The 15,693-nt window shown below is 40.9% G+C and overlaps 1 protein-coding gene across 3 annotated transcripts; it reads right to left on the bottom strand.

Annotated features, from left to right (window-relative positions):
• Positions 1-1,636: 1,636 nt before the first annotated feature.
• LOC138733296 (urea transporter 2-like) lies at positions 1,637-15,345 on the bottom strand. 3 transcript variants are annotated; one of them, XM_069880367.1, is made up of 10 exons: positions 15,193-15,345; positions 9,008-9,169; positions 8,105-8,294; positions 7,618-7,746; positions 6,337-6,529; positions 4,800-4,947; positions 4,067-4,201; positions 3,191-3,240; positions 2,630-2,800; positions 1,637-2,480 (listed from the first exon to the last, which is right to left on the bottom strand). In XM_069880367.1, the coding sequence occupies exons 2-10, from the start codon at positions 9,153-9,155 to the stop codon at positions 2,346-2,348; spliced, it is 1,299 nt and encodes a 432-aa protein (XP_069736468.1). In that variant the 5' UTR covers positions 9,156-9,169; positions 15,193-15,345; the 3' UTR covers positions 1,637-2,345. The 3 variants fall into 3 exon arrangements, with proteins under 3 accessions (XP_069736468.1, XP_069736469.1, XP_069736470.1); XM_069880368.1 differs by lacking the exon at positions 15,193-15,345 and having other exon boundaries at positions 9,008-9,183; XM_069880369.1 differs by lacking the exon at positions 1,637-2,480 and having other exon boundaries at positions 2,596-2,800.
• Between the last annotated feature and the right edge of the window lie 348 nt (positions 15,346-15,693).

Raw genomic sequence — 15,693 nt, 5'->3', positions numbered from 1 at the left:
TGACATGTATATTCTGACTGATATACACATCAAATTACCAAATAACTGTTATTTTGCATGAGTGATGGAAAGAATGAATTATCTGGATGGTGTAAAATGAAGAAGTAATTCTGAGTGATTTACAAAGTCTGAGACATAGCCTTTGTCTTTTGTCATTTTACTTCATTGCATATGGTTTCTTTACAGTACTGCTAAAATGTCCCTGTTGCTCAGCAACAGCAAGCTGAAATAGCACCACTTGGAGAAAATCTGCTGATATACACTGGTCATAAAATGTGTACGCTTGCCTGACGGCAGATTTTGAGATAGAAGTGAAAGCTAGCCTAGAGGTTTGCCTCTCCGTGGCACATGTGGTCCTGGGTGTGGAGACAGTTCAAACACTGAAAGATACCCATCACAGTTTGACAAATGGAGAAGTGCATCCACTGGACAGACCATGGCCTTCTCTAACATCACTGTGGGGGTCTGTCCAGCATCTCCCCTAGGAACGAGTCCTCATCTGGTCTTGAGGAAGTTTTCAGCCCCAGCTGAAGGTCTGCAGGCGCAACATTGTGCCTTTGATTGATTGTACCTCCTGTATGGAGGCAGACTTTGCACTTGTATGTTTAAGAAGGTATTGATGCAGCAAAATTCCATATATACAAAGAACAGAAGTTAGAAGTTTCCTAATTATCCCTCATACACTGATTTCATAATGTTATCTTCCAACATCTTCTAGACTACTTATTTAAGAGATAACCTATTTTTTGAAGAGATTTGTGATAATAAATAGAGGAAAACTTATATCAGACTCAAAGTAATATGACTATTTGTTTTAAAAATCAAATCCACATAATATTATGTAGGTATTTACCAAGTAAAACACAGCAAATGGTGCATTTTTACAAGTGATCTCTGCAGTTTCAGTCATGCAGAAATACTGCCAAACACCTGTAAAACCCAACACTTCACCAGAAAATATGGCCAGAAGTTCATCCTAAATATTTTTCAGTCAGATATTTTTAGTGTTCCTAAAAAGAATTTCTTTTTTTCCCAGTCTCAAAAATCACCAGTAGCACTATTCACAAGCTACTTTTTATTTCCTCTACCACAAGAGGAACAGGTTTTGAGTTTTCCCAGGATCAACAACCTGATGTAGTTGAAACTGTCTGTGCTCACTTCAGGGAGATTGGATTAGACGAGACCTTTAAAGGTCCCTTCCAGCCCAAACCATGCTATGATTCTATGACATTACTGCACATTGGCTGATGCCAACTGAATCACTTGAGCGTATGGAGTATTTGTGGTGAAGACATCAGCTTCATCGTGAGATGAACTATCTCGATGACCCAGGCAGAAAGGTGGCTAAGTTATCACCCATAGGCGGTGATCAGCCTGCTGGGTGCAAGGTCGGTTTCCTCCTTCCCTAGCTGCAGACCCCGGAAACCTGGGCAGAAGTGGTACAAAGATGTTGTGCTGCAGAGCAATGTGATATCCCTCAGTCCCCCAACTGTACTCTTCCCGTAATCAGGTGGAGAGAAATGGCAGAGCAACAAGTTTAACAGCAGGCTGGGACACTGAAGCATTTTGCTGCTCAACATTTGTGGGCTGAGGGTGATGGTACAGGGAGGGAATTCAGGAAGATCAGCTCAAATTAGTTCTTTGTGTGCGCAGACTGAACAGAACCATTATCTTGCATTGGAAAGGAAGAGCAATGACTTTGCTTCTCTCCCCTCCTTTGCTAACCCATGACCAAATTAAAGAATTAAAAAAAATCATGAGATTAACATAAAATCATGAAAATTCTTTGTTTTGCTGGAAAGAGCCTTTTTTTTTTTTTTCACTGACATATGCTTCCTTGGTCTTGGGTTTACAGAATTTTCTCTGCAACTGGATAGGCCTGAAACAGTTTTATTCATGAAATGCTAGAGCCTAGTGCAAACTAAAACATCCAAAATCTGGGGTTTATAGAAACACCCTCTCTGACATTAGTGTGATTTTTTCCAGAAGTCCTGCAAGTGTTAGCAATGCTGCCTGCAATTTATCTGTGTCCACACCATGTGTGATGATTGCTAGTGCATGCCTCCTCCAGGCAGAATTCTTCACCACCTATTTTTCACTTAGCAAAGCGTAGTCTTTATTCCACTTCTCTGCTACTATGAAGCTCTCTGAGATGTATCCTATTGCTGATGTAAGTTTGTTCTAGCCATTAATTTGGAGTCCAATCAGATGCTGAGAGATGCTCTGATCATTACTGCTTTATGACCAATTGCTGTGACTTGGCTTTCACAATCAGATTTTAATTTAATTCCCAAGTAATTTCCCCACTGCTTAAAACTGAAGTGTCTTTTTGGGGATATGTGCTTTTAAATCATTATGGATTGGTCTTGGGAGAGGTCTTTCCAGCACAGCACAGTCCTGTCTAAAGAGGATAGAAGAAATGAATGTGGTGGAAAAACTCTCTCCACTTGGTGGTGACTTATTTTCTTTGTCCTTTGACTCTGTAGCACAAAAACAAAAATTTTTTTTTTTTTTGTGGAAGAGGAAGCACCTTGCACTCTTAAAATCTTAAACTTAAACTTAACTTAAACTTAAAATCTTAAACTTAACTTAAAATCTGCAAAGTGTCTCTGCTCTTAGGTCTTTATACCTCACGACAAGACCTCTGATGTTTCTTCATCTTCAGATAATAAGCTCGGTTGGCTTCTGGATAGGTGACTTTGGAGAGTGGTAGCTTGTAGATGGCAGATTTGTTTGTGGTCATTAACAGGAAGGTCAGTGCAGACAAACAAAATGACCAGGTTCCAGATGGCAACCCAAACTGCAAAGAAAAATACAAATCACCTATTTACAAGGTGCCTTTCAATAATTTTATCCCCCAGACCTTGAACAAAACTCAGAGCCAGGTGGCTTGGAACAAGTTTTCTCAAGGAAGTTCAGGCACAAAGTATAAACATGCAATTGTCTCAGAGGCATTGAGGGATGAGCTACAGAAGTTCATGCAAGCTCCAAGGATAAAAAGTAGTAACTAATGATTGTAAATGGTCTTTTTCAGTGGGAGCCATGCCAACCCCCTAGGCGAATCGTATCTCGTCTCCTAGATCAGCTCTGTCTTTGTTCACAAAGTCTTCATGGTTAGATTGACAAGCCAAGAAAATACAGAATTGAAATCTGCTGTTGGAAAGAAAACCTTAGCTGATACAGTACTTACCACAGACAACAAGTTAGTCACTGCTGCTCCCAGATAGGCACTGAAGAGTGCTGTGACAAAAGAAAGTTAATTCCTAGTGAGTTCATTTGCTCATGGAGAAATCTAGCAAGGACAAACATCTCTCACATTGTCTTGGGTAGCTCAACCATTATTTACTACCATTCCTGGACAGCCTCCTCTTAAAGTTCTTTCCTTTGCACTGTGTCTCCTCCAACCCAGAGCTCATAGAAAATCAAAACAAAAAAAGAAGAAATGGAGTGATGAGACGTGTGACTATAGAAACAGGCTTTTGAAAAATGCAGTGACTTGGAAAGTAGGTAGCTTGATGAATGGGGTTAAATAAGAATATAACCCTTCCACCTCCACTTCTCCTGCCTCTAGGGCTAGAAGGTGGGTCAACAAGATACAAAGATAAATCTTTTTCATATGAGCACTGAATGGGCAATAGTTTCACTTCCAGCTCACTGTAATATTGAAATTTCGTATAGAATTGCTTTATAAATAATTCTTCAATCATTCCGTGTTGCCTGGCTCATGCCTTTGGTATCCACTGCAAAAGACTGGGGAAACCATGCTGCCTAACTCCAGGTATGGACTGATCCTGCACTCTCATTTTCTGAAATTCTAGATATGTCCTTCTCTAACGAAGGAATTTGACCTGGTATCTATGATTGGAAAAAATGATTCACGCAGCGATGCTGAACAAACACAACTAAGGCCTCAAAATTCAGCATCTGATTTCAGAGACCTTAGTTAATCAGCATCCACTGATTGTTTTGAACAGAAATCTTGGCTTCAGCCCACTTTCAGTATAGATGCATCTTGTCTCACTTCAAAAGGAAATATGGCAGTGGTTAAAATCCACTGGGTACGTACCACAGGCAATCGCCAGCAAATGTGTCTGCCAGGTGAAAGCGTAGAACATGCCTCCGATTGCAATGCATGAGAGGGAGCTGTTGTAGCCCCACAAGCCAGAGTAGATTTTGCTGAAAGGTGTTGCTAAGCTCAGTGCTGTAAAATAAGTCAAAGATGTGTCATTCCTTGACCAAAGACATAAAAGCAGCTAGAAATGGCACGAATTCAACTCTAGCTTGCCTACATATGTATACTGAGTTCCTATTCATACTCATGTTGCCACAGTCTAAGACTAAAACCACTTCAAACTAATGCAATCACGGCAGAATTTCCCTGATGCTGCTAAGCTGAATTTGGCCATACGATTTCAGTAGAAGATATATAAGTGAATGAGTTTACCCATGAACCTTAAATGCGTCCCTGAGGCCTGTACATTCAGACTGATGGCTATGGCTTTTATTAAGCTGCTCCTAAAACCATCAGAATATATTCAGAAATGAAGTATTTCATGATAAAAATTCATGTCAGCCAAAAATACTCTTCTTTCTTCTGAAGATTTCCACCATCATAAAATTAGGAGAGAGAATGGGGAAGTCAATCAAAAGAATTCTTAAAATGGATGTGTGTGTATGTGTGTATATATATATATTTATATTATCAAGCAGTTGTTCTTCAGTGGAAGAAATATTTGTGACTGTGAATGCTCTGCTCATTGCAGTTACTCCTTTATTCTCCATGCAAGTCAATTTCTTACCTGCCAGCATCCCCACTGCTGATCCAATTGCTGCATGCAGACAGATGAGTGGAGAAGAGATAAATAAAGCAATTAGAAAAATTCCCCCAGTCCAGGGGTTATCGCAGCCATAAACCTGACCTATCCCGACTGGAATGGACTGCAGGAGCTGCGGGAATTTAAATAAAGACAACAACAAACAAAAGATAATTTGTTAGTGGCTTTGTAAATGATTACTATTTTTTTGAAAAAAACAACTCTTTTCCTTGGCCATGTTGATGTTCAGCATTTGTTGGATGCTGTCTCTCTTTCTGGACTGTAACTGGAAAGCTTCAACACTTCTTGGGAGGCAGCAGGGCATTTCCACAGGGTTTGCCCATCGATGAAAATGAGTCATGGCTTACTCCTTAGCCATGTGCTCCTCTACTGGAGCTCTTATATCAGAGATAGCTAATATTTTTTGCTTTAACATCAAAGGTAAATGCCTTTTGTAAAAGGACTTGGAAAGGTTTGCTCATTATCTTTACAAGTGCTGCTGAGCTGGCCAATTTTGTGTGCTGTTACAGAGTATGATAGTGAATCTAGGAAACAGAAGTGCTCAGGTGGATGATGCCTTTGAGAAGATATTCACTTTTCAGTGGGCAGATCCAAGGATGAAATGACCAATAGTGGCTTGGCCAGAATTACAAGGCTTTCCTCAGGTGAGATTTTGTCTCTGTTGTGTTTATAGACCTTAAACTCTCGAGATTCACTAGGAATATGATTGAGAGTTGCTGTGTTGGTGGGACACAGCCTCACTAGGTTACAGCCTAGAGATGGTTTTAGGGCACTTTTCATCAAAATGTTGTGTTCCTCCACATGGAGCAGTCCTTTTATGGTTACCATAAAATTATGCACCATGGTAAATATTCTTTTAGAAATGTCACTGGAGTGGATTGCTCTTTAGCATCATTTAACTTCCTTTTCCTAATTACTCCCTGGGAACCCCTCAAAATAGTCCACTATGCCTTTGGGGAAAGTTATTACTCTAGTATCTATGTTGTTTACCATGCTAAGTAGGAGATTTTTTTTGTGTGTGCTTGAAAGGTCTCACTTGACTATTAACTAAAATTATGTGAATATGTGCCTGCACCTGTTTATAAACACCCTTCTGTAGTAATATCTGCTTGGTTGTTTCTAATCAGAAAGATGCAGTTTTTAAAAGAACAGCATTCTCTAAATGGAAAACTAAAATTAACCAGCAGTCGCAGCACAACCTTTTCTGTGGGGTGTTGATCAGTATACACACAATAATAGGTGATTACATTCTAGATGCTCTTTGAAGATTATAATTTAAATCCAACTGTAAATGAAAGATGCCAGGTTCCAAAAAGATACTTGTTTTCAAGGCATCAAAAAATGTCAATTCCTAGAGTAGACTTTTACATTTTGGGTAATAGCTTTCTTACAAATACACTTTTGCAGTGCCAGGCCATAATGCAGTAACACAAGGGAAGATAACATTTTATAGTTGTTTTCTTTGTAAATGGAGAAGGCTGTTATATTTAGGGTATCCTACCATTGGGACTTCAGCATCTGTCCAGGTGATGTTTGGTGTTGCTGTTGCAGGCTGAAGGGCAGTTGTAGGGAAGAAGAGGCTATAGGGTCCAGATGCAGCCAGATACAGTGTCAAGGCCAAGTTGAAAGGCAAGGTGAAAACAGGCAGATTCCACTTACAGAAGACTGAGCCCAAAGCACTGGTAAAAACAGGGCTGGAAGAAGAAAAAAAAATGATCTCGCTAGGAGCTTTTCAGCTAGGAAAAAAACCCAAAGAAACACCAAAAAAGCAACTGCAATGAATTAACTCTTTTTTTTTTTTTTTTTTTTAAGAAAAAAAAACCCTGTTGAATTTCATAAGTCTTTCTGATAAAATCAGAGATATGCTAGGGTAACTCAGTAAATTTCCAACCTTTCCCAAGGTAGGTAGCAATGTACAGATTCCTGTCAAGTTATGCAATATATGGGGTGAATTTCATGACAATGAAGGAGCAAATGCCCTCCACTCATGGGGAGGGTCCAGGGATTTAATAGTCCCACAGCTCGATCTCAGTATTTACTTTTTCATGTTTTAGTACTTGGAATGGACTGAATTTAGGACCAGGTCTGTGTGAATGGTAACAGTGGCTGTGTGGCCTTGTTCACACTTATGAATCAGAAGTAAAGGCTGACATCAAAGCCCCACTTATCAAAGTGAGTATAACAAACTTTGAGCAAACAGGTGATATGAGTAGATTAGCAATCTACAACCAGACATTTGGGGGCAAAAGACCAGCTTTCAAAATTTTTACTATCCAAATACTTAGCAGATTATGGTGTCATGTCCATGAGTAGAGCATTATTAGTTGTTTGTTTCCATTAGCATCAACCATCACCTCTTGGGACCACTGAACAACTTCTGTGCCTGGCGAGGTAAATTTTCATGACATTTTTATATGGTGTCTTAAATAGGTGAAACACATGTGGTTGATGATGGTGGGGAATAATTAAAATAACGTTCCTTTTGAGAAAAAATTGATGTATTGCAGCAATACAACTAAAATTTAGGGCATTGAATTACACATGATCAGCTATAAATTTTCCTTTTCCCTATTGGGTTTATTTGTGATTATGTGGGTATTTTATTTATTTCGCAATTACATTTGAGTTTAAAAGTGCAAATAATGATACAGATTTAGTAGCACATGTGAGCCAGTTGTGTTTCTTTCCCATTGTAGTCTGTAGAACATAAAAATATAACAACACATTCTCAGTGTGGGAACACTGGGATTGGAATAAGAAGCAGAGGAGCTATCTGACTTACCACATCATGGACATCAGGGCTACTGGCAGCAGAAGCCACCAGTGATAGTCTCCCTTAGCAGAGAAGACAGCCATAAGCAACCCCACCAAGACCCCGTTATAGCCGTACAGGCCTGCTTCAACAGCTGATCTGTGTGAAAGAAACAAACATCTTAAAATCTTCTACCCTGTCGGTGCTTTGCTGATGTCACCCTCTTCCTCCCCATGCAGTTGTGACTCTGTGTGGCAATGAGCTGACAGGGCTCGTGCACCAACCTTCAATTTCATGTTGCTGTGTCCCGTGTCCTCTCAGACCCAGCTACCCCTGCTGCACTTCTGTCCAGTGCCCCTTTGCAGCAGAAGTAGCTAGTGGGCAGATCTGTCTGTTCCTACCAGACCATATACACAGCCAGTGAAGTTGGACACATGCTTTTCATCCCTGCCTCTTGTTTAACACATTAGTCAGCATTGAAGTGATTGGTTTTGAAGAGTAAAAGGGATGAACTTACCTATCCTGACCCAGAATGAGTGCTGTTAAAGTTGAGACAACTGTTCCTAAACAGCCTGTGAGCATCCACCATGGGTTCTGCACCAGGATACCAGCAACTATGATAAGCCCACTGAGGGGATTGTTGACAAATATCACCTGGGACACGCCACGCAGCACCCAGTCAATAAATTGGATCATGATAGGTTTATCTAGAAGACATCAAATTCAATAATAAATAACCCTCCATTAAATATGCAGATGATACTGATCAGGGATGGTTTTTTTTGAAACTCAGGTAGAGTTTTGACAGTGGAACTTGGCAGCACGACTGAAACAAAGAATCAACAAGACTGCAAAACCCAACTGGGATTTATTATGGTCTCTACTGGAGGCTTACACCTGGAAAATTGAAATGAACAGTGTAGTTGCCAGAGTCCCCTCTTATTAAATATCTTGGTCCAGCTTTATATGGATTGGCTAATTTATGATGTCTGCACCTTACATGGCAAATCGTGCATGTATTCCATTGCTGATTTATTACGGGGACAAAACACATCTACCTATATGTCACTTAACTTCATGTTGGCATTAGGCTTGACAGAAACTGCTCAGCTGAAAGGACAGGGAGCATTATGAAGAATGGCAGAGCACAGTATAAACACCTTGGGTTATATTATGTGAGACTAAATTTGGTTTGCACATGGCGTGTTGGAGGTAAATATCATCTCAGTTATCCTCAAGACTTAAGCAGTATGTGGGTCTCTGCACAAAGCTGATTTTTTTCCCTACAAAACAAAATAAGTCAGGGCAGACGAAGTTTCCTTACTACTCTAAATGGAATCACCCTATCGAGAACTTAGTTATTACTCCTTTGATGTAATTCCTTGGAATCCCATACTTAGTCATGATGAAGTAGCTTTACCTTTTAGCCAGACTCCAAATTCCTCCATGTCTCCAGTGATGTACCCAACGGCTCTGCAGAATCTCTTCCCAGCTTTGCTCAGTGGATTCTGCTTTATTGGCTTTCCTTCCCCCATGGTTTCTATATTGACATCAACACTGTTTTCCATGTTGATGTTCTGACCTTTCGGTAAAATTCAAGGGGAAAAAAAGACAGTTCATTACAATACCTCTTACTGATCCCTTTTTATTCTGTTGACTACATACTACTGCTCATTATGTGTTATTTTGGAGTCAGAAAAAGGAAAATTCTTACTCTGAACACCTGATTCTCATTTCTCCATGTGCATGTTCCCTCTTCATGTGCTCTTGGGATCCTGCACTGTCTTTACAGACAGTTGTAGATTTGAACACCACAGGGAACCACTGACCCTTATGTCTTAGTATTTCACTTGGTTTTAGCACCCTGCTAAGCTATACCATGTTTTCCAGAAATCAAGCAGCTTTTGATTTTGAAGGTGACTTCAAGAAGAACAAGATGGCATTAGAAAACCCTGGTTTTATAGAACTAGGAGCTTATTTCAAGATTCAGTTTGATAGAGGTCTACCACATCTAGGAAGCTGCTTCAATGACTTTCCTCTGCCACTTAACCCATATTTCCAGTTTGAATTTATCCCCCACGTGACAGGGGACAGGACAAGAGGGAATGGCCTCAAGCTCTGCCAAGGGAGGTTCAGGCTTGATATTAGGAAATAAGTTTTCATGGAAAGGGTCATTGGGCACTGGCACAGGCTGCCCAGGGAGGTGGTTGAGTCACCTTCCCTGAAGGTGTTTAAGGAACGGGTGGATGAGGTGCTGAGGGGCATGGTTTAGTGTTTGATAGGAATGGTTGGACTCGATGATCCAGTGGGTCCTTTCCAACCTAGTCATTCTATGATTCTATGATTCTATGAACCTTCAAACAGAGCAACCTAAAATTAGGTTTATAGATCTCTATACTGCCACTTGTTGGGATTGGTTCAATCATTCTCATCAGCATTGGCTTAGCTTGAGGGTGCCTTGCTCCATTACTCATGCACATATGTACATTATTTTTTTCTTTATTGAACTGTACTTTTAGATGCCCCAAATTTAGAAGTAAGTAACCATCACTGACTGAAGACATTGAGGTCAAATTCAAGGTGCCAGATTTCCATTCTGCCTTGCCAGCTGCCCAGTTGGGTTTTAGTTGGTCTGTACTGGCCATTGTTCTTCAGCATGAGACAAGATAATTGACCACATATTGGAACCTGTAGTAAGAAACCCTCAGGAACTAATGAAAAGATTCTTATTAAATAAGACTTAATTAAGGCAGCAAAACATTATAGGCCAAACAAATATGTTGAGGCCTAAATAAGGTGTTTGGGGCATCCGTGCAGGTCTGGCAGAGGTGGGGGCCCCTATGGAAGACATGTCCTTTGGATTAGGAGTTCCTGGAATACCCTTTGGCTCCTCATACAGTTCTGGATAGCTGCATTTGGGCACATGGATCAGAGACTTACATCTATGTGTAAACAAAGAACTAAGGAAAAAAAAATATACTATAGTCAATTCATCATTTGTCTGAGGGCCGATTCTCAACATGAAGACAGCAAATTAATCTTTCCCTGGAGTGTACTCAGTTTCCCAAAGAGCAGGACTAATTCTCAGTAACTGTCGAGGCAAAGAAAAAACCAAAACAAAGTACATTGTTGAGTGAATGCAGAGGCAGAGCTACTTCAGGTCTCACTGGTGAGTAGCAGCTTGTGCTAGAAGCAAAGAATTTAAGTTGTGAGTTAATAGCCTAAATAAGATGATACAAACATGTAAGTATTGGTTAGCCCTTAACTCACTCACAACTTCAGTAAAAGCCTTCTTGGCAGATAGGGAAAGAGAATTCTTACTTCAAAAATACAAATGCCAAGTACAAGATAGTAATGCACAAATAATAGACTTTTATTTTATTTTTTTTTCCTTCTGGAAGGGCCCTGTTAAAGCAAGGACAGGCTCCACATGAAAGGGGGTGAAAAAAGGACCAGTACATAGAAGGGTATTGAATGTGACCTTGTGTAGAACACAAAAAGCAAGGAGCTTAAGTAGAGGAGGAAGAAAATAAAAGGATGAAAGCAATGCTAAGGATGGTGTCTTGAAGCTGAAAGGCTTTTTCCTGTCTCAGATATAATTCCTTACCTTGATTCATTAACCTTCGCTTTTCTCATATATTATTCTGAAATAACGGAATAAGTGACCTGGATGCACTTTCAGTTAAATCTAAGTTTCCAGCCAAGATAAATGCTCCTCATTCAGTGAAAGTGCATTTACACTTTCAGTATAAAGAATCTTCCTCTTTATATAATGTAGGTTTTCTCCTTTACTAATCCATAAAGTTAAGGGCTGTTGGGTATTTATTTGCAGAGTGATGCCATGTGTCCTGTGCTAGCATGCCCAATAAGCTTCCCCTGCACGCCGAGTGAGGAGCTGTTTGCACCACAGGAGTCTGCAGTGTGGATGTAATGTGTGTGTGAAGAAGTATTGGAGTCACTCTCTGTTTCACTCACATGGTGGAGAAGAAAATAGGTCAGGTTGGAGGCCCTAATTCATCAAAAGTTGAATTGCTTTGACGTAGGAAGTCACTTAAATGCATGCTTGAGGCAGTACTGCGTGGTGCAAGTCTGAGACTGCAGAACTCCTTTGCTCTGGGTTTTCATGACCAGAAATGAAGTCAGCTCAATGCACTTGGCACAGCAAAATGACCAGGTGACCAACTGAGTAATTTCCACCAACTTGGCTTGAACTTCAACCGTGACGAAGGCTGTGTCCATGCTCTGCATAGCTATTCTTTCAGATTATTCAAAATCACAGTGACTAGGGGGTGGTCATAGGTACTTTCAGGTCACAGCACTGGCAAAGTGCACATTCATTATGTCTCTGTTTATCAAGTGATGAATTCTATAGCGGGATTACACTTCAGTTCACCTTTCCTATCAGCTCGTATATACTAAAGGAGAAGAAAATCATTAGGAGACACCCTCATTACCCGCAGAGCAGCCTGCAGGCTAAGCACACCCTTGGTTTCAGGTGGGGTCTTCACAACACTGTAAGGACCTGGACCCAGCTTGGCTTCGCTGCCACCCTCGATGACATCACAGTCGCTGTGCGGTGTTCCCCAGGGTTAAGTGCTGGCTCCAGCCCTGTTCAATGTCCTTATCAATGACCTGGATGAAGGCATTGAGTGCACCCTTAGCAAGTTTGAGGATGACACTAAGATGGGGGAAGTGTCGATCTACTGGAGGGTTGGGAGGCTCCAAAGGGATCTGAACAGGCTGGACTGCTGGGCTGAGACCAATGGCAGGAGGTTTAACAAGGCCAAGTGCCGGGTCCTGCACTTGGGGCACAACAACCCTGGGCAGCTACAGACTAGGAGAAGTCTGGCTGGAAAGCTGCCTGGAGGAGAGGGACCTGGGGGTGTTAGTTGACAGCGACTGAACATGAGCCAGCACCTTCCCTGGAGGTGTTTAAGGGATGGGTGGGCGAGGTGCTGAGAGGCATGGTTTAGAGATTGATAGGAATGGTTGGACTTGATGATCTGGTGGGTCTTTTCCAACCTGGTGATTCTGTGATTCTACGATTCTATGATTCTGACTGCGTCCTGCGTCCTGCGTGTTGGTTGCCACCACAGCCATGAAGCTTGCCTGTCTGCCCAGAAATGCACAGAGGACTTGCACTACTCCTACTTAGTTGTCCAAAAGGTATAAAGAAATAGTTAAACACACAGAAACTGGCATCAGCACAGATTTTTTTGGCATTTTTAATAATTTTTAACACTGTAAGATGCAGTAGCTGTCATACACGCTCCAATTAGTAGTTTGCTAACATACCTTATTTTAGGAGTAATGATAGCAGCTATTAAAGAACGGTTAGCAAGCAAACATACCTCATCCCAAAATAATGGACAGGGTCAAATAATTAAAAAACAATTACGCTTAAATTTTAATTCGAACTGAAATGTGCATGTTCTGATGGGGATTGCATGAAGGCCAGTCCACAACAGTTTTTTTGAAGACCTGCTATTGAGGTTAACATGTATTTCCAGTCCAAGTGGTCTATTTTCCTTAGTGTACGAAGGAGGGAAATGGAAATTATTGTGAAAGGACTATTCTGGAACAAAATGCTCGGCTTCTGCAGGGGGCAAGATTTTATTCAGTATTGTTTTTGCCTTACTTCTATTAGTCTGGCAAAGTTTTTTTGATCTCAGACCCTGAACTAAAGGCTGTTAAGTTCTGTTCTCAGGCACACAGTTTCAAGTGCACTGCCTGTTGTCATGTGTGCTCTGGAGAGGTGCTCCAGACACGCCTTTGGAAGGAAACACAGCGTGGGCTCCTGATTCTGGTTTGTGTCTTGTGTGATATAGGAACAGCAGTGGGACCCAGGCAGAGTGAGTCTGAATGCGATTTTCATCCCTGTGGTGCAAAGACTGATTTGTGCTCTGCTTCAAGTGCCGAGGAACTACTTAAAACTGTTTTTCCACAGTGCATGATGGAAAGTAAGAAATAGATCTGGGGCACTGCTGCTTTCCCCCAGTGATTCCAGATGTTTGCTGCTTCTTCCTCTTGCCTTGATATCTTTGTGTTTTTCAATAATATCTTACTGTCATCCTCACTAGGGATGCTCATGTAAGCAAGATGGAAAGTTTTGCAGCTAAAAGTATCTAAATATTTTTGTATCAGCTATGAAATGGAACCAGTGAGAATAGGAAAAAAAAATATTTCTCTTGGATGAAAATGAAATCATCGCAGGACAAAGAAGCTAATCTATTTTTTTTAATCATCTTTTTCAAGTTAATCAGTGTTCTGTAGAAAATCATTGGTGTTATGCAACTTCATGTCTCCCTTAATCAATTTCTCTTCCACTTGTGTACACTTCTTCCATGTCAGGCCACACCTACGGCATCTCAGTAATGCCTCGTTAAAGCTGTAGTGTAGCAGAATCTGTACTGCTGCTGCCCTCCAGCAACATCTGGCCTGTAAATACTTTTTTATTCACATGCTGAAATTGAGACAAGCCCAGTCTCACGTTTTTTATGCATTATGCACGTGAGAGTGGTGCTCTGCTTGCAGCTGATAAAGAAACAGGGGCTTTTATTTAGCTAATTGTTTTAATGCTCCTAGGTAATAGTTATTTCTAAGCTGGGTGTTGGGCTTTTATCACTGAAAATGCAGCAGTTATCTAGTAATTCTGCTTCTTTCTGTAATTTTCTTCTCTCCCTGACAAAATTCAAGTTACTCCATAAATCATGAGGACTTAAATTACCATGTGGTATTTGTTTGTCCAAGGAACTGCTACTGCGCAATTACAGTCATTGTATTTTACGTTCTCTGAATTGTTGCTGTGAAGTGTGCGGGCAGCCAGCTCTGTGTGCAGCATGTTTTTAGAGGAATTCCTGCATCCAAGTACAATAGGAGGAAAGGGCCAGATTCTCAACAACTCTGGTTCCGCCACAGTCTGTGTAATGCTACCAGGGGTTTAGTAAAGCTGGATAAGTACAGCGTTATGTACAGAACACATGCACGCACAAGCACACTCCTCAAAACAAAGTGATTATAATGCACTTGACCCTCACTGAAAAAATTAAGTTCATATTCTCCCATAGAAGACACATTTCAAAGCATGACTTCAAAAGAAAGCTCATCCCTCAGATTCAAATATTCATTAAACCCATCCGCAATTCAATTTTCAGAGATCTGTCTCTTGGGGACAACGAAATCCAGAGATACTATCACATTAACTGCATCTTATTACTATCTGGGCATTTTTCATTTTGCAGAATAGAATGGCAATAAAACAAGATGTTAAAGAGGTCCATTTTTTTCCTCTCCTTTTTTTTTTCTTTTTCCCTTTCTTTTTCTCTTTCTTTTTCTTTTTGCTTTTCCTTTTGTCCTCAAAGGTTCAGCCAGCTGGGCTAAGCAGTACTAATAAATCCTCCCCCGACAGAAAACTCTCAATAACTGAAATTCTTGTGACTATCCCCATCCTCTGTGCTCCTCTTGAGCCTTTGCTGCTCTCACTTAAGAAGTTTGTTTAAATCCTGTTTGTTAGGTATTTTGGGGGAGAAGAGAGATCTAGGCAAGTCAGTAACAAGGAGCATGTTTATTGCTGTGCATGAAAAAGAACAAAGAAAGCAGTCTTACCTCTCCGATGAGTTCAAGAGTAGCTGCTGCTTTGCTGGCTAGGACAGAAGGAAAACAGGGCTAAGAGAGTGGCAAAAAGAAAGTGTCCCACCAGTTTATATAGGCTAGCATGGCTCCTGTCTTAATGTTACTAATTAGTTTCTTTCTCCTCCCACTTGGTGAGCTCCAAGCAAACGTTAAGAAGGTTCCTTCTTGAATTCTCCACCTTTCCTTTTGCTTTGTCCTTGGTCTCCTGCCAACAGCCTCTCCAAATGTCCTCTTCCTTGCTGCTTCTTATTTTGCTTTTTAGCTAATTCTCCTTTAACTCTGTCTTTTCTACTCCATCACCACTTAAAAGGACTCAAGGCTTCAAAGCAGCCTCTTGGTATACCTGAGCTCAGCCTCTCCAGTGTTATTCTCCATATCCAAGACAGCTCAGCATCCTTCTCTCTCAAAACAATGACCTGGGAGTGCATCACAGCATGTCGGGTTCAGCAGCCTGTTGAGTATTCCTGTTTCTGA

Source organism: Phaenicophaeus curvirostris, chromosome Z, assembly GCF_032191515.1.
Source record: "Phaenicophaeus curvirostris isolate KB17595 chromosome Z, BPBGC_Pcur_1.0, whole genome shotgun sequence".
NCBI classification, from domain to species: domain Eukaryota; kingdom Metazoa; phylum Chordata; class Aves; order Cuculiformes; family Cuculidae; genus Phaenicophaeus; species Phaenicophaeus curvirostris.
Note: the sequence above shows the minus strand (reverse complement) of the source record. Positions and strands in the feature narration are given on the sequence as shown.

Bases quoted from the DNA above. Each gene is read 5' to 3' on its own strand.
- LOC138733296 (XM_069880367.1), bottom strand. From the start codon at position 9,155: ATGGAAAACAGTGTTGATGTCAATATAGAAACCATGGGGGAAGGAAAG. The intron at 8,295-9,007 runs GTAAAGCTACTT...GATGTCTTCTAG, and splicing joins ATTTGGAGTCTGGCTAAAAG to ATAAACCTATCATGATCCAA. The intron at 7,747-8,104 runs GTAAGTTCATCC...TCTTTCACACAG, and splicing joins CTCATTCTGGGTCAGGATAG to ATCAGCTGTTGAAGCAGGCC.